Raw genomic sequence first — 27965 nt, 5'->3', positions numbered from 1 at the left:
ATTTTTCATATGCTTTCCCTTTAAACCTTTTATATTCTGGGCCAATTGAACTACTCCAGACAAACTGGAAACTTGTTTCCTGAATTTGATTTGTGATCTTCTTCATCCATGTGTTGGTATAGGTCATGCCCCCTGCCTGGAATGAACTCCCTTCTTATCACCATTTTCCAGAAACTTACTTTTCCAACAAAGGCTTCCTCCAGGAAGCCTTCCACGGTCTGTCCACAGCTAAAATATTTGCTATTTTCTCAAAATTCCCTTCCCTAACTTATGCTTATATCTGCTCATGATTCCTCCTCCCCTGCCTCCTACCCTCCTCCCCTTTCCCCCGTTAAGTTCCTTGAGGGAAGAGACTATGCCAGTTTTATCTCTTCATTCTCCTAACCCTCTGAGCCCCAGACCCTCATCTTCCAACTGCTTACAGGATAACTCCACCTGGATGTCTCACCAGCTCCACAAATTCTTTATGCCCTATACTGAGTTTCTTATCTTTTCTCAAAAACCTATTCTTCTTTTCAATCTTACTATTTCTGCCCAGTGGTACTGCAATTTACCCAATGTCGCATGTTTGAAACTTGGGTATTATTTTTGCCTGTTTCCTCTTTCTCATCTCTCATTTCCAAACAGTTGCCAAGTCCTGTCAATTATACCTCTGCAAAGTTTCTGAAACTTTTCTCCTGTTCTTTACTGGCACCTTACTATAGGCTCATGATGCCACCTGTGAAATAGCCTCCTAACATGTCTTCAAGGTTTGACACTATTTTCTCTCCCTACTAAATGCCTTTCATATCACTGCTAGACTGATGCATAGATCTGGCCAAGTCCCCTCTCTGCTCAAAAGTCACTCCTGACTCTCTATTGTCTATCAGGTAAGTCCAAACATTTTCCTATAGCATTCAAGGCTCTCTACAACATGGCACCTACCCCATATCTAATATTACGGCTTTCACTGTACCCTATACTTCAACTAAGTTGAATTGCCTTCTGTCCTCCAAATATCCTTTGTACTTTTACCTTTGTGCCTCTTATTCAGAATATTTCCAATTCCTGTAACATCTCTTCTGTGACCACTGAATAATCCTATCCATTCTTTAAAGCCCAGCTTGAATGCCACCTCCTTTGTGAAGCTGTCCCTGATCTCCTTGGTTGGCTGTCATTCTCCCTTAGAAGTTATATGGCACTTTTTTCTTCACCTTTCTAATGCATTCACCATGTAACAACATGCATTAGAGCTATCTACATTGCTGCCATTCCCCTATTAGACTGTAAATTCCTGGAGATTTTTCCTTCAATGCTACATTTTGACTTGCTATTACTACCTCTCAATTAACATGCATTTTGACTTGATTATTTAAAAAACTCTATACAATGAAAGAGAAATTAGCCAAAAATTTAGTTGTTGGTTTGTTTACAACACCAATCAGGTGGGTGGCCTAAGGGTGGAGGATGAAGATGGGAGAAACAAAGCATCAACCAAAAGTGCAAAGACCTCCCTGACCTCAATCTTGGTATTTGCTAAGACTTAATTGCTTTGTCAGTCTCCTCAGTTTGTTTGTTTTTTTTTTTTTTTTTACAAATCCTTTGCATGAGCACAAAAGGAAGAAAGAAATTTTTGTTAATGAAAGGAATTTGGGGCATTTTTAGATGAACTATGGCTTACATTGGGAGAGAGTGGTAGCTACTATAAATCTGAGCTATTATTATTTTTGTACTCCAGAATTGTTTTCTGTTATTCAAAAACAGATGATAATTAATTATTTTGGGTTCTTGATTAACCAGTAGTCACATTATATGAAAATCCCCTCTGCCCCAATAGTCTCTTCTTCTGGTTGGTTAGTTCCTTCTAGAACCTTCATTTTAAAGAAGGGCCCAGGCTAGCCATGCTGACTCTTTTGTTGCTCTCCAGGCTTGCTTCTGGCTCTCCATACTTTTTCTCTACCATGCCTCTCTGCTTCCCCTTCAGCTTTCTTTTATGCATCGTATTCCCTCATTAGAATATAATTTCCTCAAAAGAAGGGATTACCTTTATTTTTTCTTTTATTTGTGTTCTCTGTGCTTAGCACAGTTCCTGGCACATACTAAAATTCTTGTTGACTTGGACTTAATTTAACACTAGACATGGGCTAAGGTTAAACCATGGCCCACTACTTTCTCTTAGGGGCTCAACTCTACGCTAATCCAAGAAGGCATTTGCCTTGCTCAGTTCTGCCTTAATACCTTTACTCATTGAATCATGGAATGTATTGGGGTTCTCTGTGATCTCCAACTTAGACAATACTGAGAGAGAAAGGAAGAGCTTAGAATGCATTGCTAAGGATGCCATTGTCTCTTATCTTGTGTTATAATATCATTATTCCTCAATTCCTTAGTATACTATTTACTTTAGACCTCAAGCCACTTATAGCACAGTGTAACTCATAGTAATTTTTTTTAAACCAAGACTCATAGAGAAAGGTACACAGGTAGATAATATCCCTATTGTACTGTTCTGTCATTAAGTTCATCTGATTCTTTTGATTTCTCTCACTCCACACAAAACATATATCATTATATGTTATAATGGGCTAGTGTCAACACCAACACAGATGCCCAATTTCTTCTAGTTTCCATTTGTGACCTATAGATAGCCTTTCCACTCCAAATGTTCATGGTTTGTGCCCAACCTGCGGTAGAATTTTCCAAGCTTGTACTGGTCTGATCAGCCACAGTTGGACACACTGTACCTGGACTACATCATAGTGATGCTATTTTAGTCCTCTTCAAGGATGAAGGGCAAAGCCCAACAAACTATAGATATCTTTAACAGGGCAGAGTGTATGCTGCCTTAATTAATGCTACTGACAGTGACTTTTCCTTTCTTTCTGTACTTATCTATTGTTTCACCTCCCTGATTTAAGAAACAGAGTATTAGAGCTGGAAAAGACCATAGAATATATAGAATGACAAGAGCTACAAGGAACCTGAGAACAGAGAACATCTGTTGAATACAAAGTGATCTTGGAATACAATATCTGATCTGGACAAGATCTGAAAACATAGTACCTACTATGTCAGAGTTGGAAGGGACTTTAAAATTCAATCTGAATTTTAAATTTAAATCAAATATGAGAATTTTTAAATGCTTCATTAAATTTTGATAGTTTATTATTTATTATAATAACATTTTAATATTTTCAATTCTTTATTAAATATGCAGGATATTAAAGGACTGAGCTAGGAATAAAAAGATAAAATGAGAAATAATTCCTAACACTAAAGAGCTTAAATTCTAGGTGGGAGGGAGTTATGGAGGTTATATGTATATTAACAGCTAAACATGATAATTTGAAGAAGAGAGAGAAAACTCTAACAAGCAAATCAGGATAAGCTCCCTGTAAATGATTGATTATTTTAACAAGCATTTATTATGTGCCTACTGCATTCCAGGCACTGGGGATGCAAAGAAAATACATTTCATAATGCTTGACCTCAAGAAATTTACATTCTATTGGGGAGAAAGGCATGTGAGCTGAACCCTGAAGGAAGCTGGGAATCCAAGAGGCATAAAGAAAGAGGCAGCCTGTGCAAAGGAATATAGTTAGGATATGTAGTGCTAAGTTTATAAAGCACTAGGTAGGAATATAGAGTAGGAATATACAAGGTAAGGGATGTACAATAGCCCTGGAAGGATAGACTAAGGCCAGACTATGAATGGCTTTAAATGTCAACAGAGAACTTCATATTTTTGTTTTTACAGACAATAGGGAGTCATTCAATCTTTTTTGAACAGAGAAGTGAAATGGTCAGCTTTGTTCTTTAGGAAGATTATTTTGCCAGCTATGTGGAGAGTGGATTGAAGAACAGAGAGACTAGAACCTGGGAGTCCAATTAGTAGACTGCTCCATAATCAAGGTAAAAGGCAATGAGGGTCTGAATTAGGGTGGCCATTTTGTGAGTTGACAGATATCATGACAAAAGATATCATGAATATAAAAGTAATAAGATTTGCCACCTGATTCGATGTAGCAGATAAGGGAAAGTGAAAATCCTGAGAGGAACCAAAGTTTGAACCTGTTTGCCTGGAAGAATGGTGGTGCTGTCCTCAGTAGAAACAGATAAGCTTAGAAAAAAGGCAGATTTAGGAAATAAGATGAGCTCTGTTTTGAACTTGTTGAGTTTTAGATGTCTACCAGCCATCCAGTTAGAGACATTTGATAGTCACTTGGTGATGCAAGCTTGGATAGAAACTAGGGCTGGACATATGTAATAGAGTAATCAACAGCATAGAGATAGTCATTGAATTCAATGGAGCTAAACCAGAACAGATCTTGTCAGTGATAGAAGAGACTTTAGAATGTGGAAATCTCAGAGTAGGAAAGGCATGCTATTTTAAAACTTGGATTTTTTTTTAAAAAAAGAAACATTGTAAAGAAAGACTCTGTCAGGAGTCCCATGCCAAGACCACCCCTCTCTTTTTATAACTAGGAGACAGCCTGTTTTCCAGAGCTAAGGACCAGCAAGCAAGCTGTGCCCTGAGCTTGGTATAACAACAATCCTTTGTGCTCACCCTCTGGGTGGACTCTGTCGCAGCTAAACCACAGAACTGGCTCAAACCAGCCCCAGGTGGTTCCTGAGCTTGGACAAGCACCTGCAGGAGCCACATGCTGGTCGTGAAGCCCTGTTATGAATGGACTTTTTGTCAGTAGGCAAACTTGCCTAGTTGATGTTACTTCTCAGTTACGGTTACACCTCATTGCTTGGTTTTTTTGTCTAGCCACAACTACATGTATAAAGGTACATGTGCCTAGGATCTCTCCTCCAGTGGAATAAAGAAGGCTTTTTGCTTTTAACCTCTGTGAGCTCTTTGGTTTTATTTTATTTTTCAGAATTAACAGTTGGTATGAAGCTTTTGCTGTAACTTCTATGGCTCTTTGGTCAGATTTGACAGTTGGTGTAATTACCTCTGTGGCTATTTGGTTTATTATTTTATTCTTCAGAGTTTAACAGTTGGTGCATAACCTCTGTGGCTCTTTGGTCCTTTATTTTCAGGGTTTGACAACCCCCAAAGTTTTGCTGCCAGAAGGCTCAAGACAGCATGACCTAGTAGCTAAAGTGCTGAACTTGGAGTGAGTAGAACCTGGATTTAACTCCTTCCTCTGATACTTATTGACTGCATAACCATGGGCAAATCACTTAACAACTCTGTACTTCAGTTTTCTCATCTATCAAATGATAGTGTTAGATTCCATAGTTCCTAAGTTTCCTTGGCCTTCCAGCTCTAAACTGATGAGGCTTTGATATTTCTATTCCTTTCCTGTACCCCTTCTCAGTCTCTACTGCTGTCCCCAAATGGAAGGAGATTGGGTGAGAGTCTGGAGGAGTGGTCAATTCCTTTCTCTTCCCCACCTCAGGCCCTTACTGTTTCTCCAAATGCTGCCTTGTTCATCTCTAAAAATAAAATGTTACTTTATTGGTTCAATGTGGTTACAGAATTACATCTTTTCACACTTGCTTAGCATTGGTATGACAGGACACCCACTCCAACAGTGTGAAAACAATCAGCCACCTGGAATTGGGGTGTCTCTGATGTTTAAAATTATAAGGGATAGGGAAAGGTGGCAAATTGGTTTAAAGAATCAACAATGGGTTTCGGAGCATGCCTTTCTAAATAAAAGGAAGCTGTCTTTCACAGTTGAACTTTTCTTCAGTTAAAATATCACTTTTCTTCGCAATGGTCTCCTTGCAATGGTTAGTTGGAAAGAAAACTCACCTTTCTTGCAAGAAGCAAGATGTGAGCACCACTTGGGTATCCCGTAAAGTATTCTGGGGCTGTCCAAAATAACAGGGACTCTGAACCTCAACCAATCTCCTTGTAAATTCATGCCATCGATCATGAGCAAGTACTTCCCTAAGGAGTTGAGGGACCCAGGAACATTCTAGAAGGTTAGGTCAGTGATAATTTACACTATGGTTTCCCAACCCTCAAACATTTATTTTGAAGTTTAAAGCAGATTAGTCAGTCAACAAGCATTTATTAAATTTGTACTATGCATGATGCATTATGCTAAGCACTAGGGAGACCAAAAAAAAAGGCAGAAACACGGTTCCTGTCTATAAGAAATCCACATTCTAATGGAGGAAAACACAGTATACAATATATTTTGAAGGCACCCTTGAAGAAATGAAGTAAAGAAACACAACACACAGCAAATCAGCTTTTTTGCTTTCTTACACTACGGGCATTATGGGATGACCACAATTGAGACAAGGTCATTTAATAAAAAACATAGCTCATCCTACCCCCAAATCCCCATTCAAATGCCTCACCTGAGACAATGTGGGGTGATGGAAAGAGTCCTGGACTAAGAATGAAGAAACCTGGCTTAGAATCCCACCTTGGATATTTACTAACATTGTGACTTTGGGCAAAGACACATAGATTCTCCAAATACTCATCCATAAAATGGGGATATGTATGACAATGTTACAGGGTTGTTGTGAACCTTAGATTCAAAGTTCTGAAAACCTTAAAGTGCCTTAGAAATGTAAATTATAATTCATGAAGGTATCATAGAGTTATAGTGTTATAATGTCATAGAGGTGACCCTGTGTATTCAAAGACTATACAAATAGCATGCAAAAATGTCCTATTTGTAGAGTCATGGAACATAAGAGCAAGAAAAAAGTACCATTATTTGTCTAGGGAATCAAGGGACACATCATCATTTTTTTTTTCAAATTAAAGCCAACAATTCGAATTCATGTACTCACTGATTTGGAATCATAGAATCTCAGTATTGGAAAGGACCTCACAGGTCACCCAGTGCAATGCATATGAAAAATTCCCTCTACAATATTTCTAAAGTAGTTACTCAGCCTCTGCCTGAAGACTTCCAGTCAAAGGGAGACTACTACCTCCCAAGATGTCCATCCCACTTTTCGATGCTTCTAATTGCCCAGAAGGTTTTCCTTGCATTAATGCTACATTCATATTCCAGTAATTTCCATTTATTTCTACTAGTTCTACCTTCTAGTCAGTCCCTTAAAGCTGGACCTCAACATTCCATGATTTACTGATAACATTGGTTTCCCTTTCATGTTCTCATTCTTGACTCCTGCCTATTGTCTGGGCAAGATTGTTGCAATTAGAAACTACTATCTTGACTTGACTTTGGAGCTAATAAAATGTAGGGACTTGCATTAACAAGCCCATGGATGGTCCTCGCTAGGTTTGAGCCACCTATAAAACCAAAGCCCTAACATACCACTGCTACCTCAAGGTGGCAATGCCATCACTGGGGAGAAAGGAAGTGATGCTGTCCCAGCATCCCATGTTAAAGATCATACTGAGCACAGACTTGAATCACAGAACTCCTTCCTTACTTTATGGCAGTTTCATGTAGAGAATGTAGAGGATGAAGTACTGGACTCATACTAAGGAAGACCTAGAATCAAATCCCCTTTCTGACAATTACTAGCTGTCCCTTAAGATCTCTGAGCCTCAGTCTTGTCATCTGTAAAATGAGGATAAAACTACCCGTTGTACAGGGACGTTCTACAGATGGAATGAGATAATGTATATAGCACTATGCCCATAACAATTTAAAAAATCAGCAACAGGAATCTCAATCAGAATGATTTTCTTGTATTTGACTTGCATCAAGTGTGTGATAATTGTATTTCTGTCACAGAGAAGTGACTCCTCTCTATGTTTTAAGTGTAGACTGGAATTTCTTCTAGAAAAGAAGGTGATGGGACACAAGAAACACCTTCCCACAACCCAGGTTATCAGGGACAATGAATGAAGTGTTCCTAAAAATAATGGCAGGAAGCTTCAGTGGGGGAAAGAAAGGATCTGAAGAAGCAGAAGGGAAATTTGACCCTTGTCAAGAAATTTGCAAGTAAAAAAAATTACACAGAAGAAGAGTATAAAAAAGGACAATTGTATACTTGGAGTTAAAAGCAAATTGAAAATTCTTCCTGAAAAGGAGAGAACTGGATTTGAGGAAGAAGCAGTTGCCTGTCCTCTAAGAATCAACAACATTGAGCCACAGAAACTCTCAGAGGAGGAATCATCCATTTAAGATCAGAGAAAGAAAGAAAAGCAGGGGTAGGTGACTTCTTGCTCAAGGATCCCAAGGCAACTCTTTGTTGACCTGGTAATTATAATAATGGTGAGATCTGTTGTCTTTGGGGGTGCATGTATCCAAGACATAAGAGAGAATTTCCTAAATTTTGTCAGAACAGATGACTAGTACTCACTTCTGGTTCATATGAATAAAAATTATATTGCCTGAAAGCACCTAGGAAATGTGGCCAAAGATTAGAGTATCTTAGGGGAGAGAGTTAAACCTACATTGCAGGATCTCTTAATGTTGTTGTTTTTAATGTCATAGACCCCTTTGGCATTCTGGTGAAGCCTCGGGACCCCTTCTCAGAATAATATTTGTAAAAGCATGAAATAAATGAAATAGAAATAGAAACTAAGCATATTCAAATATGGTTATCAAAATCATCAACTATCAAAAATATTTTTTAGAATGTTTATGGACCGAATGCAACAGGAACATGGATCAATCATGTTTTTTTTTCACTACTTCCCATTGAGATTAAGTGACACATAAGAGAAAATTCAATTGGACAAGTGAACATCTGGCCAAGGAGATAGTGTCTGAGAATTAGATTCAGACTTCTGGACCACTGCTTGAAATATAGAGATGATAGACTCCTGGTAAGGGCTGGAGTGGATCTAAGAGATACTGATGAGTATATATTTCTCTCATGTCTTGCAAACCTATTCCAAAGGACTTTAAAAGAAAAAGCATGGGGAAGGGGAAAAACCCAAGGAAATCCACCAAATTAGATGCCGTCGAGAGTGGATACAATAAAGGGAAAAGAATAGAAGTTGAGACATTCAGAAGTGCCCAAGGAAGGAGACAGCTATAAAATCTATGGACTCCAGTCTGTACACAAATGTCCAGAGTTTAGGCAACAAGCAAAAGGAACTAAAGGTCCTAACATAAGGATGCAAATTGGACTCAGTGGCACCTTGGGGAGCCCCAACCCATCCTCCAATTCACCTTATACTAGTTACAGCTCTGGCCAGAAGGAACCTCAGTGGCTATGTATGATCTGGACCAACAGTGACCTTCAGGGATATTCATCTGTCTGGATTCCCCCAGATACCTGTCTACAGTTTGTTAGTGGCAGTGGGGCAGTTTCTCATCTGTAAAATGGAAAATAGTCATATCTGCAGTACTTATTTCACAAGGTTGGTACGAGGCTTAAATGAGATAATGTAACTAAAGTGCTTTGCAAATGAGAGGCAGCCAGATACAGCAGAAAGAGAGTTGGATTTGGAGTCATAGGAACTACTTTCAAATCTTGCTTTTGTCCCCTGCTTGGTCAAGTCACTGAACCCTCTTGCAATCTCGGTTTTCTCATCTGTAAAATAAGGGTCTTGGACTAGATGGTGTCTAAGGCCACTTCTGGCCCAAAACCTATGAACCCGTGATGCTTAAAGTGCTAGATATGTCAGATACATGAAAGATTTCAGGATGTACACTGCCATAAGAACCCATCTCTTTAACACCACACCCTCTCAGTGCCTATTGGCTGCTAATGGCTGTTAATAGCTATAAATGGCTATTAATCAAGGAACATGATTCATTCACTCCACAAACACTTATTAAACACATTTTTTTCCTCCAGAACTATCCTAGGTGCTAGTGATACAAAGATAAAAAAAAATTAAATGATCCCTGCCTACAAAAAGCTTACACTCTAATAGAATTTTGCTTTAGAAAGAATCAGATTGCAGGTGACCTAAAGGGCAATGCAAAGATGAACGATGACTGTAAGTAGAATATAAACAGTGATGACTTACAAATGAAAAACAATTTAAAGGAGACCATCAAGGAAAACTATGACTGGAGAATCCAGTCATTAACATTTATTAAGTTGCTAGTATGTAGTAGAGGTGGGGGGAAGAGTACAGCTGGGTGGCACAGTGAATAGAGTGTGTAGCCTGGAGTCCGGAAGATTCACCTTCCTAAGTTCAGTTCTGACCTCAGACACTTACTGTATGTGTGACCCCTGGACAAGTTACTTAACCCTATTTGCCTCAGTTTCTTTATCTGTAAAATGAGCTGGAGAAGGGAATGGCAAGCTATTCCAGTATCTTTGCCAAGAAAACCCCAAATGGGGTCTTGAAGAGTTGGACAGGACTGAAAATGACTGAACCACAACAAAAGAATGTACCAGGTATAGTGCTAAATGCTGGGGATACAAAGAAAGAGCAAAAGACAGTCACTGCCCCCAAGGAGCTTACAATCTAATGGAGAGATAACAACCAAACATTTAATGTACGTACAAAATATGTACAGGATAAATTGGAGATAATTAACAAAAGGAAGGCACCAGTATTAAGAGGCTTTGGAAAAGGTAGGATTTTATCTGGGACTTAGAGGAAGCTGGGGAAGCCAGGAAGTGGGTGTGAGGAAAGAGAGAATTCCAGCTATGAGGTTCAGTAAGGGAAGATGCCTTGAATTAAGAGATGGAATATCTTGTTCCAGGAACACCAAGGAGGCCAGTTTCACTAGGTCTCTGAGTACACTGCGATAAGTAAGGTGAAAAGACTGGAAAAGGTAGGAAGAGCCAGGTTATGAAGAGCTTTGAATACTGGAGAACCTTATTTTTTGTTCTTAGAGGTGACAGGGAGCTAATGGAGTTTACTGAATAAGGGGGATGATATGGTCAGACTTTGGCTTTAGCAGGATCAGCTTGATAGCTGAATAGAGGATGGACTGGAATAGGAAAAGACTTAAAGCAGACAGTCCAACAGGCAGGTTATTGTAACAGTTTAGGTGTGAGGTAATCAGGTCTCACACCAGAGAGTGACAAAAAAGAAGGAGGCATATGCAAAAGATACTAAGAAGGTAAAATCGACAAGACTTGGGAATAAATTAGATGGGGGGGGGCGGTAAGAGAAGAAAGAGTAAAAGATGACACCTATTTTGTGAGCTCAGGTAACTGGAAGGATGGTGGTGCCCTTGACAGTCATAGGGGAGTTCTGGACAAGGGAAGGTTTGGACAGAAAGATAATGAATTCATTTTTGGACATGTGTTTAAGATATCTGTGAAGCACCCAGTTTGAGATTTTTAATAGGCAGTTGGAGATTTGAGTCTGGAAGTAAGAGTTAGATAAGTAGATCTGAGAATCATCAGTATAGAGATAATAATTAAATCCTTGGGAACTGATGACATCACCAGGTAAAAAAGTATATTCATATATCTATATCTATATCTATATCTATCTATCTATCTATCTGTCTATATATCTATCTATATATATATGGAAGAGGGTCCAAAACAGAGCCCTGGGGAATACACAGCATTAACAGGTGTGACCTGGACAATGATCCAGCAAAGGAGGCAAAGCAGAGGTGAGATAGGTAAGAAAACCAGGATAGATAAGTCTCATGGACACCTAGAAAGAAGAGTATATCAAGGAAAGGAGCGTAATTGGTAGTGCCAATGGCCACAGAGAGGTCAAGAGGAATGAAGAGTAAGAAAGGCCATTAGATTTGGAAATATAGAGATTATTGGTGACTTTGGAGAGAGAAATTTAGATTGTAGAGAATTAAGAAGAGAACCAGAGGAAAGGAAGAGGAGGCATTAATTGTAGATGGCCTTCTCAAGGAGGTTAGTCACAAAAGTCAGGAGAATATGGGATGCTAGGTGGCAGGGGATAGGTCAGGTGCAGGTTTTTTGAGCATAGTGAAGTTGATGCAGGTATGTTTGTAGACAGTAGGGAAACAACTAGTAGGAAGAAATTTAAGATAAGGAGAATGGAGTTAATGGAAGAAAATCTCCAATTTAGAGTTGGAGGTAGCATCTAGAGAACTAGAACTCTAAGTTCATTTAGCTCAATTCCCTCATTTAATAGATGAGCAAACTGAGGCCCAAAGAGGATAATGCCTTATCTATGATAATAGTACTTTTTGTTTTACATCATTAATTTACATAAAAAATTTGGAAAATAATGCATTTCTCCCTAAAATAACTCCCAAATAATGCTGTTGCTATGTTAATTACAACAATGATGCAAAAAAATAAAAAAGACAGTGGAAAAAATAGGAAATTTTTATCTATTAATTGATTTCTGTAGAATTTATATGGGACATTAACTGGTACTTGAAGGAAGTCAGAGAAGTCAGGCAGTGGAGATGACGAGGGAGAGAATTCCAGGCACCAAGAAAGACTAATAAAAAAGCCTGAAGCCACAAGATGTAGTGTCTTTTTTGTGGAACAGCAAGAAAGCCAGTGTCATCGGATAGAAAAGTAAATGACAGGGAGTAAGATGTAAGAAAACTGGAGTGTGTGTGTGTGTCTATGAGGGGGAGAGAGAGAGACAGAGAAGCAGATAGGGAGAGAGACACATGCAAAGACAGAGAGACAGAAAGACAGAGACAGAGACAGACAGAAGCAGAGGGGTGAAGGGTGCAAGGGAGAGAAGGGAGAGAGAGACAGAAAGACAGAGACAGAGATAGGGGGATGGGTGGGGAGAGAGGGAGGGAGAAAAAGAAGGAGGGAGGGGAGACAGAGAGAGAGAGAGAGAGAGAGAGAGAGAGAGAGAGAGAGAGTACTCTGAATGCCAAACAACACATTTTGATCCTGGAAGTGATAAGGAATCACTGGAGTTTATTGAGTGGAGGTAAAATGGTTAGACCTGTGTTTTAGGAAAAATCATGTTGGCAACTGAATGAAGAATGGATTAGAGTGAGGAGAGTCTTGAAATAGGCAGACCCATCTGAAACAGTAAGGCAATAATAACGATGTAAATGATAATTGTCAAAATGCCTATGTAGTTCTGTATCACAAAGTATACGAGACTCTCTACATAGAAGGCAGAAGAAGTAAACCATTTATTCAGACACCAGAGAACCATATCCCATAACCAAATGCTCAGCTCCCACAGCCAGTCAGTCCACTTCATCATAACAGCAAGGAACCCAAAACATTCAGTACGGAATATCACAACATGAAGACTCACCATCCCAAAACCTCTCTGACCCCCTGCTGGGGTCTTCCCAAAAACAAACACACTACAGCTAAGTTGGCCTGTTCAGTTCTAACAATCACAAGGGCAGCCATTAGCAGCCATAACATGTTTCTCTCTCTCTCTCTCTCTCTCTCTCTCTCTCTCTCTTTCAGCATTTTTTGTGACATAGCTTCCTTTTCCTGTTAGGAAGCTCCTCCCACCATGTACCTTAGGCTTCCTGTGATGTAAGCAGGTCACATGGCCTATTAATGGGTGGTGGGAAAGATCTTCAAATCTAATTGCTATGACACCACCTGAAGGTTATTAAAGTAGTTCAGACATGAGATGATAAGGGTCTGCACCAGAGTGATAGCAGTATTAGAGGACAGATGGTCGTGTTATTTGACAGATGTTGCAAAGGTGAAAGAGACAGGCCCTGGCAACAGATTGGATATGGGGAGGTAAGAGATACTGATGAGTTAAGGATAACTCCTAGGTTGTGAGCCTGAGGGACTGGGAGGATGGTGTTGCCCTCTACAGTATTAGGAAAATTAGTAGGCTGGGAGGAGTATTAAGGGGAGAGATAATGATTTCAGTTTTGGACATGTTAAGTTTAAGATGTCTACTAAACATCCCTATCAAACTTCATAGGGATAATCGAAATAATAAAAAGGCACCCTGTTGAAGCAGAGTACTGGACCTGGAATTAGGAACACCTAAATTCAAAACTCAGGCTGGATACTGATTACAAGTATGACCAGGGGCAAGCCTCTTAACCTGTCTGAGGCTCAGGCAAATATCTAAGACTATCTACTAAATTATAGATCGGTCTCATTGGAGAGAGTTGCCATGCCAAGAAAGTCATAGATCCATGATATATTGCCACATAAATGTAAAGTCTTCTACTTGGGTTAAAAACATCATTTTACCAGTACAGAAGAGGGAGGTGTGGTGAAGCAGCAGTTCTGCAAAAGATCTGAGAGTTTTAGTTGACTCTAAGATTCACATAGCCAGCATTGTGATATTGCAACCAAAAAAGCTGAAGCAATGGTAGGTTGCAAGGCCAGGCAGTATCTAGACTAGTAAAATGATAGTCCTACTAACCCTGGTCCTGATCGTACTGCACTTGGAATATTTTGTGTTTGGTTTTAGGTTTTTTTTTTAAGGTGCTAATTTTTCAATGCTTTTTAGGTACTAATTTTAAGAACTACGTGAATAGGGTGGGGTTTTAGGCTCCACATAAGAAAAAACTTCCCAACAATTAGAGCTATTAGGAAGCCTTGGGAGGCAATGGATTTCTTATGACATGAGGTCTACAGCAAAGGCTAGACGATCATTTGCATGGCAATGGTAGATTTGGAATCAGGAAGACCTGGGTTTGAACCCGTCCTTAGACGTTTACTAATTGTGTGGGCAAATCACTTTACCTCTTTCATTTTCAGTATCCTCATCTGAAAGATAGGGATAACAATGATACTTACCTAACAGGGTTGTTGTGAGGACCCCATGTGATATGTTTAAAGTGCTTTGCAAACCGTAAAGTTTCATCATCTTTACTTTTTATCATAGAGGGCTTTTGTTCATGTATAGAATGGACTGGATGGCCTGTGAAGTCCTTCCAGATCCTGTGATGCTGTGCAGGTAGAGGTTAGACTAGATAACTTCTAACTGACATGACATTCTTTGGCTTCTTATTAAATTCGGCTACTAAGTAGGAAACCCATGGGTGAAGACAAAGCCTGAAGAAAAGGAATTCCATTTGGGAGTGTGGCTTGACTGAGCTGGAGAAACTTTCAATGAGCAAGACTATGGTTTCTTTGGTTTGGACCACAGACCAAACTGATATGGAAGCCTGAAAAACTCAATCTCACCACAAAGACAAACTAGACTGCAACAAGGAGTAAAATGTTCATTAGAATAGTTCCACGCCCTAGGGTCTTTATTCAATCAACAAAAATATAAAGCACCTATCCTCTAGACTTTAAACATTATGAATGTAAATCTGAAAGAAGTAAAACAGCTTCTATGGGGTGAACCATGGAACCCCAAGAATATAGCTCAAGGAGGAGTGCCCCTGAATCTGTGAATTCATCCCAATCTGTTGAACCATAAATGCGGTATTATAAAAAAAAATAATCATTTGAACTTCCTTTAGGGAACAGGAAACTATGTCATAGCCTGCATTTGAGAATGTTCCTCTCTTCATATACTTCAGCAGAGGAAAATCCCACCTCCTTCCAATCCCCTGCCTCTTTCTGGACAATATTCTTGTACCAGTAGATCTGGAAAATGCTATAGACATGGTATACCTGGACTTCAGATTAGAGGTAGGTTAAACAGTGGGTAGAGGAGCTCTTGCCTGGGAGTCAGGAAGATATGAGTTCAAGTCACATATCAGTTACTAGTTTTGTGACCCTGACCCAGTCATTTAACCTACCTCAGCCTCTATTTACTCATCTGTAAAATGAGTTAGTAATAGTACCTTCCTCATAGGGTTGTGGTGAGGATTAAATAAGATTTTACTTGCTTTTCAGTCCTGTCCAACTCTCCATGACCCCATTTGGGGTTTTCTTGGCAAAGATTCTGGGGTGGTTTGCCATTTCCTTCTCTAGCTCATTTTAAAGATGAGGAATTGAGGCAAACAAGGTTAAATGACTTGACCAAGACCACACAGCTAGTAAGTGTACATATTTATATGTGAATGTAATGTAAGTCCCAAAGCCCATTAGTATGGGACTCTTTCCTCACTGGTGCAGATCAATGCTCCACCCCTGCATGAGAAGCAGAGCAGAGTTGGAGAGAATCTCTTCAGTCTCCTCATCTCTATTTGAGCTCTTTGAACTTTGTTCATTCTCTTGGGGCTCCTTTGGGCTCTGCAGTAGCTTTGGGCACTTCTAGCTTCCAGCTTTGAGAGAGAGAAGATGGATGATGCCAACCCCACTTCAGGTTGCTGAAGGGAGAATAAGACTCTGGGAAGAAGCTAACATGAGAGGAGTGGGCAGTTTCCATCATGGGCCTCTCCCTGCCCACACCCCACACCCCAGCTTGCTACACTAGAGACTTCAGGGAATTTCCCCTTTAAGCGAGGTCTGTGACTCTCTCTTGGTTGAGCTGAGTTACCCCTCTCCCAATGGAAGAGTTCCTTTACTCTGTATTGTCTACTATATATTTTCCTACATATACTTCCTCTTGATTTCTGTTTTATTGATTTGAATAAATGATATTTTTGTTCTTTGTTATGTGTCTTCATTGTGGAACTGGTATTTGGTGGGCAGAAAGACAAGCCTTGAATATAAGGCATCTCCCTGGTAGTGACTTGAAATTCTACCGTTATGGATAAATTTCTTTGGGTCAAGCAGTTTTTCTCCAGGTATGCACTTATAAAATGCAAATTCCCTGAGGATGGTAAAGTATTCACTTCTTAGCATTTCTCAATGGGAATGATTTGATGAAGAGAGCGAGAGTAGAAACCTGACCTGAGATTCAGACAGCATAAAGAGCTTTGGGTGCCTCAGAGTTTGGGGGAAATTGATGAAAGAAAGAAAAGGGAAGGAAAGGGGATATGGGAGGATCTTCCCCTACTTTGCCATTGGCCCAAAGGGTCAGTTTTGAAAAACTGTTTAGTCTTGCCTTTTCTAACCACCATGTATTCATCTTAAATTTCTTCCCATATATGTGAAATTTTTTTAAAAAACCCTTTTTCCATTTTCTAATGGTTTCTTTATAATCACACATTCTGCAAATACCAGGAATTATAAGGTAGGTCAACCCTATGGGACCAGGAAGCTTTGTCTACTGAAAGCTCTAGGCTTAGAGCTCTTAGCCTGATTTTCTCCATTAGTAAAAGTAGGAAGTGACCAGGGTCAGGGCTCCTACTAATCCCCAGTACAGAATTCTATAAAGGATAAAGACCATTCCAGTTAAAGGAAATGGAGGAGGCAGATGGAGTGAATGGACAAGCATCTGGAGAAGTCACATTAGCAAAGGTTTTATCATTTTATGCTGTAAAAATAAAGTCGTGTATGTGTGTGGGTGGGGGGGTGTTGGGATGGGGGTGTTGTTTGGCCTTCTCTTGCAACATTCAGTAATGTACCTTCAGTCAGTGTCCCTATTACCTTTAGTGCTGGGTGGACTACTGGAATTGGGTAGACTTAAGCAGGAGATTAGAGAAAGACCTATTCTTAGCTTGTAAGGCTCTGAAGCACTAATTTTCCGAGTTCTCATATCTGGAGTAGCCTGTTATTTGCATCACTTCTGATAGACATATCAACCTTGCTAGAATGCTACACAGCACATACTCATTTGTAAAATTAAGTATAATTAAAATCAATGTTGTTTTCAGAATAGAAGGTTTTCTTTTTAGACAGTTTTATGACATTTCCCTCACTGAAGAATTTAACACTGCTGTCTCTTCCTTGAAAACTCTTTTCTTCTTTGATTGTGTTTTGAGAGGATGGGTTGGGGGTGGGGGTGGGGGTGGCAGGGGTGCATAACTTCCTGCTTTCTGCCTCCCAGACTCCCTAGGCCATACTTCCTCCTACTCTTGCCTTGACCTCTCAGGGCTTCACAGGATACAATACCTGTGTATAACAAGATTGGGGCTTAAGGGACAACTTTGAGTAATCTAATCACCTGCCTCCCTCAACACACCTCTCTCCATCTACTGACATTCTGTCAGAACTCATTCTTCAAGGATTCCTAGGCTCCCAACCCCTTATACTTTCCTCATCCCAATGATACTGAACCACTAGCTACTAAAACATTTCCCCCAAATCCAACAGATTGCTTTCCCATTACAATCTACCTCAATTCCACCTCCTCGACCCAAGCAATATCCCATCCTAGATCTGTCCACACCTTCCTCTGTGCCCTATGGGAAGCCTGCTCCATAATTAACAAACTGTATCATTTTGTATGACTTTCTGTCTCACAGCTTCCTTCTTCTGGCTCTCTCCTGATGACACTACCCTTTCTCACACTGGCTAGACTTTCTCTCATTCCTTGGGCTCACTGGGCATTTTGGACAGTTAGAATATTCTTTGCTACCACATCCAGACTCTTCCTCTGGCACCATTGTTCGACAACCTCTCCTTCTTTGAGGTTTATGCTATCCAAATTTATCACCTAATCCAGATTATGGTGGTCATTATCTACTGATCTTGTGAGGAAAATGCTTTATATACATTAAAGAATTATAGAAATGTAAGTTTTTATTTGTGGTATCACCCATTTCCCCTCTTGCCCTTTCATTTACCATTTACTAGTTACCAAGGAACCATCAATATCTGAATTCAGCCCGGAGCTCAACAATGGCTGGCTCAGAGTCATGTGCCACTCCTGTTGTGGCTCAGAGCTCCAAAAGAGAAAGCAAACCTCTGTGTTTATATAGCTTGTTCAGGGTCAAAGGTGAGTCACACCTGCATCTCACCCACATGACCTAAAATTGTCACAAAAATGAGACTTAAACCCAGGTGGTCTAAAAGCCTCTGATGTCACAAACATGTCTCTCAAACCCATGTAAAGTAGACTTTCCCTTGAGGCAAGGAGATCATTAAGGACTCTTAATTTAATCAAGGAAACAAAGGCCAAATTCTTCAAGGGCACTTGGTTGAGTAAGTGCTAAGAGCCCATCTTGATTTCCAATACAGTAAGATACATGATCTTGCCCCTAGCTAAAATATATACATGACCAGAGGCTCCTCATTGGTTCTTGCATGTAGCCATGATTTGGGGCTGTATCAACACAAATTGGTGTAACTGAGCCAGGACAGTGCTGGACTTGGAGTCAGGAGGACTTGGGTTCAAATCCAACCTCACACACTGACTAGCTGTATGATTCTGGAAAATGGGGATAACAATAGCATCTATCATACAGGGGTTTTATGAGGATCAAATGAGATAACACATGTACAGTGCTTTGCCAACCTTAAAATGCAGTTATGCTAAGGCCCCTTCCAGCTCTAAAATTCCATGATCCCACACAGAAGATATTCTGATAAATGTTTAACAACCAGCTCTGTGGGAAGGAGGGAAAAGATGTCTTTATCATACACCACCTGCATTATTAATATTTTTTCTATTATTTTCATAACTATAACAATAAACAAAACACTAAATCAAGCCCTGACTTGTACCATTTGACAAGGTATAAATGCTCACAATGAAATTTTTTTAATTTTAATTTTAGTTTTAATTTATGGAACAAAACAAGCATTTCCATAACATAGTATAATTAAAAAAAAAGATGATTGCACATAAAACTGAAAATCTATTATGTACAACTTGTTATTCACAATGAAAATTTAACAATCAGCCCTCGTAAGCTGGTTTGAATTGGCCCCAGCACACACCTAATCCTATGCCACTACCCTATAAATATGTATCCATTCAATCAGCATTAAGTGCCTGCTATCCACAAGGCTTTTGATATATTCAACAGGGCAATGCGCAGATCTTCCGGATTTGGGGGAGGGCGGGTGTTTGGGAATGAAAGAATGATTCCCATGTGTTGCTTTTCCTCTTTCCGTCATTCATTGCACTTCATTAATCACACTCCCTTGGTTTTCTCCTGCCTCCAAAAGCCACTGCAGGCTTGGTAATGAGTTCCTTTCTGGGCAGCAGGTTTTGTCAGGCATTGTGTATGCCGGGTGGAAGGATCTGCTCTCTTAGCAGCATTGTTAGCTATGGATGCTCCCAGTGCCTTTCTTTCCTGCACCAATTGCTTTGAATCAGTTACAGTGATGACACTGGGGACTCTGGGCAACAGTCATAAAAGAGAGTGGGCAGTGAGGAGGAGAATATCAATCGCCACCATCTGAATAAACCGCCTATCCGCCTATCCTGAAAAGTGCAGATATGCTGCTTTTTGTAAGAGAGGTGGTCCAGAGGAGTTTGGAAAGCTAGCATTTTAATATTCAAAAAAACCCAATAAGAGCTGTGTGTGTGTGTGTGTGTGTGTGCGCGCGTGCGTGTATGTATGTTGTTGTTGCTGCTGCTGCTGATGATGACTAAGTTCACAACAAAAAAAGAGACTGAATACATGACAAAAGAAATCAGGTTTTCATTCACACATTAGACTGGAAAGTCAGCCACTGGTTTCTAACTCTGCTGGTTTCATCTGAAAACACTCTTCTTGTCTCAGGGGCATTCCTTAGCCTCAGCATTTGCTCACCTGGTTGTTAACTGATTTATTTATGTACAGTGTGACGTAGGAGAGGTTAGAACTTGGAGTCCAGAGGCCCAAGTCCGAATCTTGCCTTGGACACTAACTGTGTGTTCACAGGCAAGTCCATACCTCTCTGAACTTGTTTCCTCTTCTGTACAATGTGGATAATAAGACCTATTCTACTACCTACCTAACACTGTGCTTGTGAGGAAAATGCTTTGTGTACATTAAAGAATTACAGAAATGTAGGTTTTTATTTGTGGTATCACCCATTTCCCCTCTTGCCCTTTCATTTATTTTACCAGTTAAGGGAAATACTCCTGTGGATATAGGTCAGAAACTTTTTTGCAACTTCTAGTCTTAAAGATTTGCCAGGGGCACTAAGAGTGATATGTCAATGGTTATACATTTAGTATGTGGCAGAGGCAAGACTTCAACCCAGATATTACTCACTCCAAGGTCACATGAAGGGCAACACTCCTAAGTGCAACTCAAACTGGATTAAAATGTCACTTGGAAATATTGAATAAATAAATAAAAATACAATAGAACATAGGTAATGTTAATGTCATTTTCTAAGTCATGATGTGGCTTTAGGCATCCTTATGCATGAATTAGTGGCCCTGTTTCTATTTGAGTTTTACACCACTGGTCTATGCCATGTTGTCGTCCATTATATCCCCTTCCTCCCCGCCCCCCCAAATTTTTTCTATCTCTATCTATACACATCACCTATATCTATGCCTCTATCTCTATCTAGACATGTGTCTATATGTCTATTTATATTATCTATGCCTATCTATATCCATATATCTATGTCTATTTCTATGTGTGTGTATAATACATTCTAAGAAGGAAATATGGTTATTAACAATTTTCTCTGATCAACAGAGTATTAGAGTAGTACCTATAAAATGAGGTGGCTAGACTAGATAACCTTTCACTTTCTAGTTCTAAAGCCTACAAGAAGATAGATTCCCACCACACATTAATGGTGAGAGAAATTATTATTAATGGCCAGTAATTTAGAGAGATTCCAAGCTCTCCCCTTCTTCCAAAGTCCTGATTTTAAAAGTTCAGTCCCTTGAAGGACATTTGCTGATAAGGAGATTTGGACTAACTTTCTTGTTCAAGACCCCATCCTGGTGGAAGCTACTGTGTTCTGCTCAGGCTTAGGTGGAGTATACATTCTTTGAATAGATAGCCCAAAGCTGTAGGTGGTCTGGTAAAGAGACAGTTTCTCTGCCCACGGGTGATATGATGTCACTCTGAGCCCTTCATTTTAATATAGCTCACTTTCCATAGTGTTATCCAATCAGAGTTGATTGCCATCCCTCAGGAACACCCACTCTTTGAAGGGTATATGAACTGTGAGCCCACCACCGCCAGGTCTTTGGTCCAAGAAAGAGGCCAAATGACCATGCTTTTATTAATAATGTGCTGGCCTTATTAATAAAATGATTAAATTACCCAGAAACTATGTCTCTCGAACCTTTTTAATTGTCACAATGGAGTGGTGGGAAAGTTTGAAGAAACACTGTCAAGAACCAGTTTGAGCCTCTTTTCTGAAGCTCGAAAGCCCATGATCAGCCCTAACCAAAGTCAAGGATCAAAGATTCTGAGTTGGCAGGCAACTCTGAGATCATCTACTCCAATCCCTTTAGCCATATAAGGTAAACTGAACACTGCCTGCTTGGACCTTTTAGCTGTCGGTATACTTTGAAAAAAGAGAGCTGCCTAGTGGGTCTGAGTTGAACTTAACAAAAGAAACTCTCAAATAATTTCTTAATGATCCCATTAAATCCTTTCTGTGAGTCAAGAAGACTTTGGGACGTCTACTGTGGTGACTTAGAAGGACACTTGATCTGGGTCCTACTATTCTAGCCAGTCACAGATTTAGTAGTTCAGGCTCTGAATGGAAAGGTCTTCTTGGTTCTTATCAGTCTTCTATATGTGAATTATCTGCTTTGAATTGTCATTTTTAGTTGTATTATATTACTATAAGGTTTTTAGACTTGCAAAGTGCTTTGCATGCACTATTTCATTCAATCCTCCTGGTTTATGAGGTAGGTGCTATCATTATCCCCTGTTTTACAGAGGAGGAAACTGAGGCTCAGAGAGCTGAACTTAGCTGCTCCTTATCACACAGTTGGTAAGAGTGTGAATGGGCTTTGGAATCCGGGTCTTACTGACTCCAGGTCCAATATTGTATTCACTACTCCATGCTGCCTCTAATATGAGCATGTGTCTTGATTTTCAAAAAGGGCTAGAAACACCAAAAGAAGGGACCATGTCTTATAGTGTAGAAGTATAGAATGGGGGAAGGAGAATGGGATTTAGATTGAGAAGATTTGGGTTTGGATTCCTGCTTCGCTGCGGTGTGATTTTTATTGGTAAGCCATTTTAATATCTAGGGACCTTAATTGCCTTATCTGTAAAGAAATGTACCACATGATTCCCAAAGTTCTTTCTAGAAAAAAATCCTGTCAGAGGAGCGGAGCCAAGATGGCGGCTGAAAAGCAGGGACTCGCGTTAGCTCCCCACCGAGTCCCTCCAAAAACCTATAAAAAATGGTTCTGAACCAATTCTAGAACTGTAGAACCCACAAAAGAGCAGAGGGAAGCAGGGCTCCAGCCCAGGACAGCCTGGATGGTCTCTCTGGGTGAGGTCTATCCTGCACGGAGCTGGGAGCAGAGCAGAGTGGAGCGGAACAGAGCCCAGCATGAGCGGCATGGACCAACCAGACCAAGAGCCGGGCAGAGCATGCCCTAGCGCCCTGAATCAGTGAGCTGCAGCGGTTACCAGACTTCTCAAACACCACAAACACCAAAGACAACAGAGAAGGTTAGTGGGAAAAGCTGTGGGAGTAGAAGGAGTTCGCGGGGCCTGGGGGCAGTGGAGGTGGGGCAGCTACAGAAGTACAGCTGCAGTTGCTTCCGGCCCTAGGCCCACCTGGTGGAGGAATTAAGTGGCGGATCAGAGCAGGAGTGCACAGCCTGCTGAAGATCTCAGCCCAGTCCAGGTTGGGGGTTCTTGGGGAGAGTGTTGGTGTGGCAGAGCTGGTGCATCCCCCCAAGCTTGGAACATAGAACTCTTTAGTCTACAAGCAGTCATACCCTGCTGAAAAACTCAAGGGTCAAGTTAGTTGGTTGGGAATACGGCCAGGCAGCGAAAACGTAGACAGATTCAGTCTCAGACTCTGGAATCCTTCTTTGGTGACAAAGAAGACCAAAATATACAGCCAGAAGAAGTCAACAAAGTCATAGAGCCTACAACAAAAGCCTCCAAGAAAAACATGAACTGGTCTCAGGCCATGGAAGAGCTCAAAAAGGATTTGGAAAAGCAAGTTAGAGAAGTAGAGGAAAAATTGGGAAGAGAAATGAGAAGGAGACGAGAAAACCATGAAAAACAAGTCAATGTTTTGGGAGACCCAAAAAATACTGAAAAATACACTGAAGAAAACAACACCTTAAAAAACAGGCTAACTCAAATGACAAAAGAGCTCCAAAAAGACAATGAGGAGAAGAATGCTTTGAAAGGCAGAATTAGCCAAATGGAAAAGGAGGTCCAAAAGACCACTGAAGAAAATACTACCTTAAAAATTAGATTGGAGCAAGTGGAAGCTAGTGACTTGATGAGAAATCAAGATATTATAAAACAGAACCAAAGGAATGGAAAAATGGAAGACAATGTGAAATATCTCATTGGAAAAACCACTGACCTGGAAAATAGATCCAGGAGAGATAATTTAAAAATTATTGGACTACCTGAAAGCCATGATCAAAAAAAGAGCCTAGATATCATCTTTCAAGAAATTATCAAGGAGAACTGCCCTGATATTCTAGAGCCACAGGACAAAATAGAAATTGAAAGAATCCACAGATCGCCTCCTCAAATAGATCCCAAAAAGAAATCTCCTAGGAATATTGTCACCAAATTTCAGAGCTCCCAGATCAAGGAGAAAATACTGCAAGCAGCCAGAAAGAAACAATTTGAGTATTGTGGAAACGCAATCAGAATAACCCAAGAGCTAGCAGCTTCTACACTGAGAGATCGAAGGGCTTGGAATATGATATTCCAGAGGTCAATGGAGCTAGGATTAAAACCAAGAATCACCTACCCAGCAAAACTGAGTATCATGCTCCAAGGCAAAATATGGATTTTCAATAAAATAGAGGACTTTCAAGTTTTCTCAGTGAAAAGACCAGAGCTGAATAGAAAATTTGACTTCCAAACACAAGAATCAAGAGAAGCATAAAAAGGTAATCAAGAAAAAGAACAAGAAAAAGAAATTGCAAGGGACTTACTAAAGTTGAACTGTTTTGTTTACATTCCTACATGGAAAGATGATGTGTATGATTCATGGGACCTCAGTATTAGGGTAGCTGAAGGGAATATTCATATATATATATACATATATATATGTATATATATATGTATATACATATATGTGTATATATGTATATGTGAGTGTATATGTATGTATATATGTATGTGTATATATATATAGAGAGAGGGGGGCACAGGGTGAGGTGAAGATGAAGGGAAGATATCTAAAAGAAATAAAATTAAGGGATGAGAGAGGAATATATTGAGAGAGGGAGATAGGGAGAGATAGAATGGGGTAAATTATCTCGCATAAAAGTGGCAAGAAAAAGCAGTTCTGTAGGAAGGGAAGAGAAGTCAGGTGAGGGGGGAATGAGTGAATCTTGTTCTCATCAGATTTGACCTGAGAAGGGAATACCATACATACTCATTTGGGTAGCTTACCTCACAGGAAAAAAGGAAGAAGATTAAAAAAAAGAGGGGATGATAGAAGGGAGGGAAGATGGGGGTGGAGGTAATCAAAAACAAACACTTTTGAAAGAGGACAGGGTCAAGGGAGAAAATTCAACAAAGGGGGTTAGGTTAGGAAGGAGCAAAATATAGTTAGTCTTTCACAACACGAGTATTGTGGAAGGGTTATACATAATGATACGCATGTGGCCTATGTTGAATTGCTTGACTTCTTAGGGAGGGAGGGTGGGAAGGGGAGAGGGGAGAGAATTTGGAACTCAAAGTTTTAAAAACAGATGTTCAAAAACAAAAAAAAAAGTTTTTGGCATGCAACTAGAAAATAAGATACACAGGCAATGGGGCATAGAAATTTATCTTGCCCTACAAGAAAGAAAGAGAAAAGGGGATGTGAGGGGAGTGGAGTGACAGAAGGGAGGGCTGACTAGGGAACAGGGCAACCAGAATATATGCCATCTTGGAGTGGGGGGGAGGGTAGAAATGGGGAGAAAATTTGTAATTCAAACTCTTGTGAAAATCAATGCTGAAAACTAAATATATTAAATAAAAAAAATAATAATAAAATCCTGTGATTTCCCCTGGAAGATCACTTCAGCTCTGGAATTCATACTTGAGATTATCTACAATCCCTGCTTCCCCTCCTTCTGATTGGATGGCTCCTCCCACAACCTCTATTTAAGGTGGGTGCCCAGGACAGTCATTTCTTTGTTTCTAAGTAGATATTCCAGACTTCTCCACATCGCTGGTTGGATACCTTCCCCTTCATCCCTTTGGCGTCCTTTTACATGCTATCTTCTCTATTAGAATTCGAGCTCCTTAAGTTCAGGACAGGATTGTCTTTTTGCCTGAATTTGTATTCCTGTCACTTAGCACAGTGCCTGGCACATAATAAGCACTAGATAAATGCTTGTGGAGGGGCTGACTGATTTCATCAATCTGGATGTTACCCTCCGCCCCAGATGTAGATTTCAGCTCATCTATGGGTGCCTATTCTATAAGAATCTTGTCCATATCCTCATAAATCAGAGACAGGAAAGCTACCTCATTTCTCTTAACATCGTGGGGATGTTGGATGAGTATTTAGGTTCTTCACTTGTAATCCTTCACCCTTCCTGTCTGACCAGCCCATCTTCTCTTTCATAAATTTCTCTGATGATCTTTTACTTGTTTTTCTTTAAAGTTCTTCATTGTTTGTATATTTTCACTTGCTCGTCTCCACCACCCATCCCTCCACTGCCCTCTGTGTGATATTCATTGGCAGTCCTTTAGAGACTATTCTGTTCCAAGAAGGTGTCAGAACCATATAACGCTAGTAGAATATTGGTATTAAAAGCATAGGCTTTTGTTTCTGGAAAAAACTTGGGGCCATTAAAGGAGCATTTCAATTTCTTGAAAGAAATCCAGCCTGCTCCACTCCTTCTGCATGATTCTGGGACCAGCTTGTTGTCTATTTGTACTGCCAGCTGGCGGTACAAGTAGATATTGAGTTGGGCCCGGTATCCATCTAAAATATTGAGAATGAGAATAATTTATATGTGAATAGAGTTTCATATACACCATCTCATTTGATCTTTGTGACCCTGGAGATTGTCAGCACAACTATTATTAACTCCATGTTACTGATGATGACCCTGAGGTTTTAAAGGAATGAAACGACTTAGGGCCACAAAGGTCACAGAGCCAAGACTCATACCTAGTAGGCCTTTTGTCTGGGAGAAATTTGAGGCCAGCACTCTTTTTGGTATACCCTGCTGACATTTTAGATGGAAAAATCAGAGCACTGAGGGAATGAGAGTAATGCCCAACCCTATTCCATGCAGAAATAATACATAAAATCACAGAGAAGCTCAGACCAAAGAATGTCAGAGCTGGCAGAGACCTAGGAGATAATTCAGTTTAATTTCCTCATTTTACAAATGAGAAAACTGAAAGGAAGTAAATTTAGTTCAGCTTAATTCATTGCTGGAAGGCAGGGATCAAGGATAGCCTTAGGCACAGTCAGCATAGAGAATTATATCTGGCTCTGTGTGGAAAATTGTATCAGGCATTTAACCAATTTTGTTTTATGATGGTTATAGAAGAAACGAAGACCAAAGGAAAAGGAAAAATAAGAGGCAATCTAGAAAGAAACATGTTTCACAGCACTTTCCAATGTAGAAGCTGTTCTACTTACACTTTCTCATAAGCCCTGGTGGGATGCTCTGGCCATTCAATCATGCACACCACTCGGTTGGGCATGTCTTCTGTGGTGGAGTAGTACCCCTGGGGGAAGGCAAGCAGGAGAGCCAGGGACCAGATGACACAGATGACCACTTTGGTGGCAGTAGCTGACAGCCGAGGCTGGAGGGGGTGGATAATTGCCATGTACCTGTAAGCCAAAAGGAGTAAAATAAGGCTTGGTTAACAAAAAAAAGAAAAAAAAATACCCATCACATCTTCTGAGCAATAAGGATACAAATCCAAATCTTTTTTTGGGGGGGGGAGGGTTGGTTTTAATGAATGTCAACCTCTACAACCACCTCCCTTCTTCTTCCTGATCCTAGATCTGACATTGCCTAAATAGCAACAGAAGAACCTACTTTATAAAACAAACTGTAAAATAAAACTGCAAGGCCTTGTTAAATGAAACTGTAGCTCTAATGACATGTTCACGGGCCATATTATCCTGACTCTACAGAAGCAGCAGAATGATAAATGGTCTTCAAACAAAGAAGCTAATACTTGTGCAGCTTAAATGGACAGATGTTTTACCCATAGACCTGAACGTATTCTACATAAAATTTTAAGGAGCAGCCAATTCTCTGACCAAATTGGTTGATAACAGTGTCTTGAATTATTGCAAGACGTTAATGAAATGTGCCAAAACTGTCCAAATATAGGTACTGTGTCATGCTTCTTAGAGAGTTTGACATTACTGCAAAGGTCTGTAGTTGGATGGGGCAGCTAGGGAGGTGGTGCAGTGGCTAGAGTGTCAGTCAGGAAGGT

At 40.1% G+C, this 27965-nt stretch overlaps 1 protein-coding gene across 1 annotated transcript in view; it reads right to left on the bottom strand.

Moving 5' to 3' along the window:
* The window catches only part of TACR1 (tachykinin receptor 1), a 183202-nt gene that overhangs the window by 44052 nt on the left and 111185 nt on the right, over positions 1–27965 (bottom strand). Inside the window, exon 2 of the mRNA XM_036751566.1 lies at positions 27154–27348. Coding sequence (XP_036607461.1) covers positions 27154–27348 — 195 coding nt within the window. The remainder of the gene's footprint in view (positions 1–27153; positions 27349–27965) is intronic.

This window comes from Trichosurus vulpecula, chromosome 3 (genome assembly GCF_011100635.1).
Source record: "Trichosurus vulpecula isolate mTriVul1 chromosome 3, mTriVul1.pri, whole genome shotgun sequence".
NCBI classification, from domain to species: domain Eukaryota; kingdom Metazoa; phylum Chordata; class Mammalia; order Diprotodontia; family Phalangeridae; genus Trichosurus; species Trichosurus vulpecula.
The sequence above is the reverse complement of the archived record's forward strand: the minus strand, read 5'-3'. Positions and strand labels throughout refer to the sequence as shown.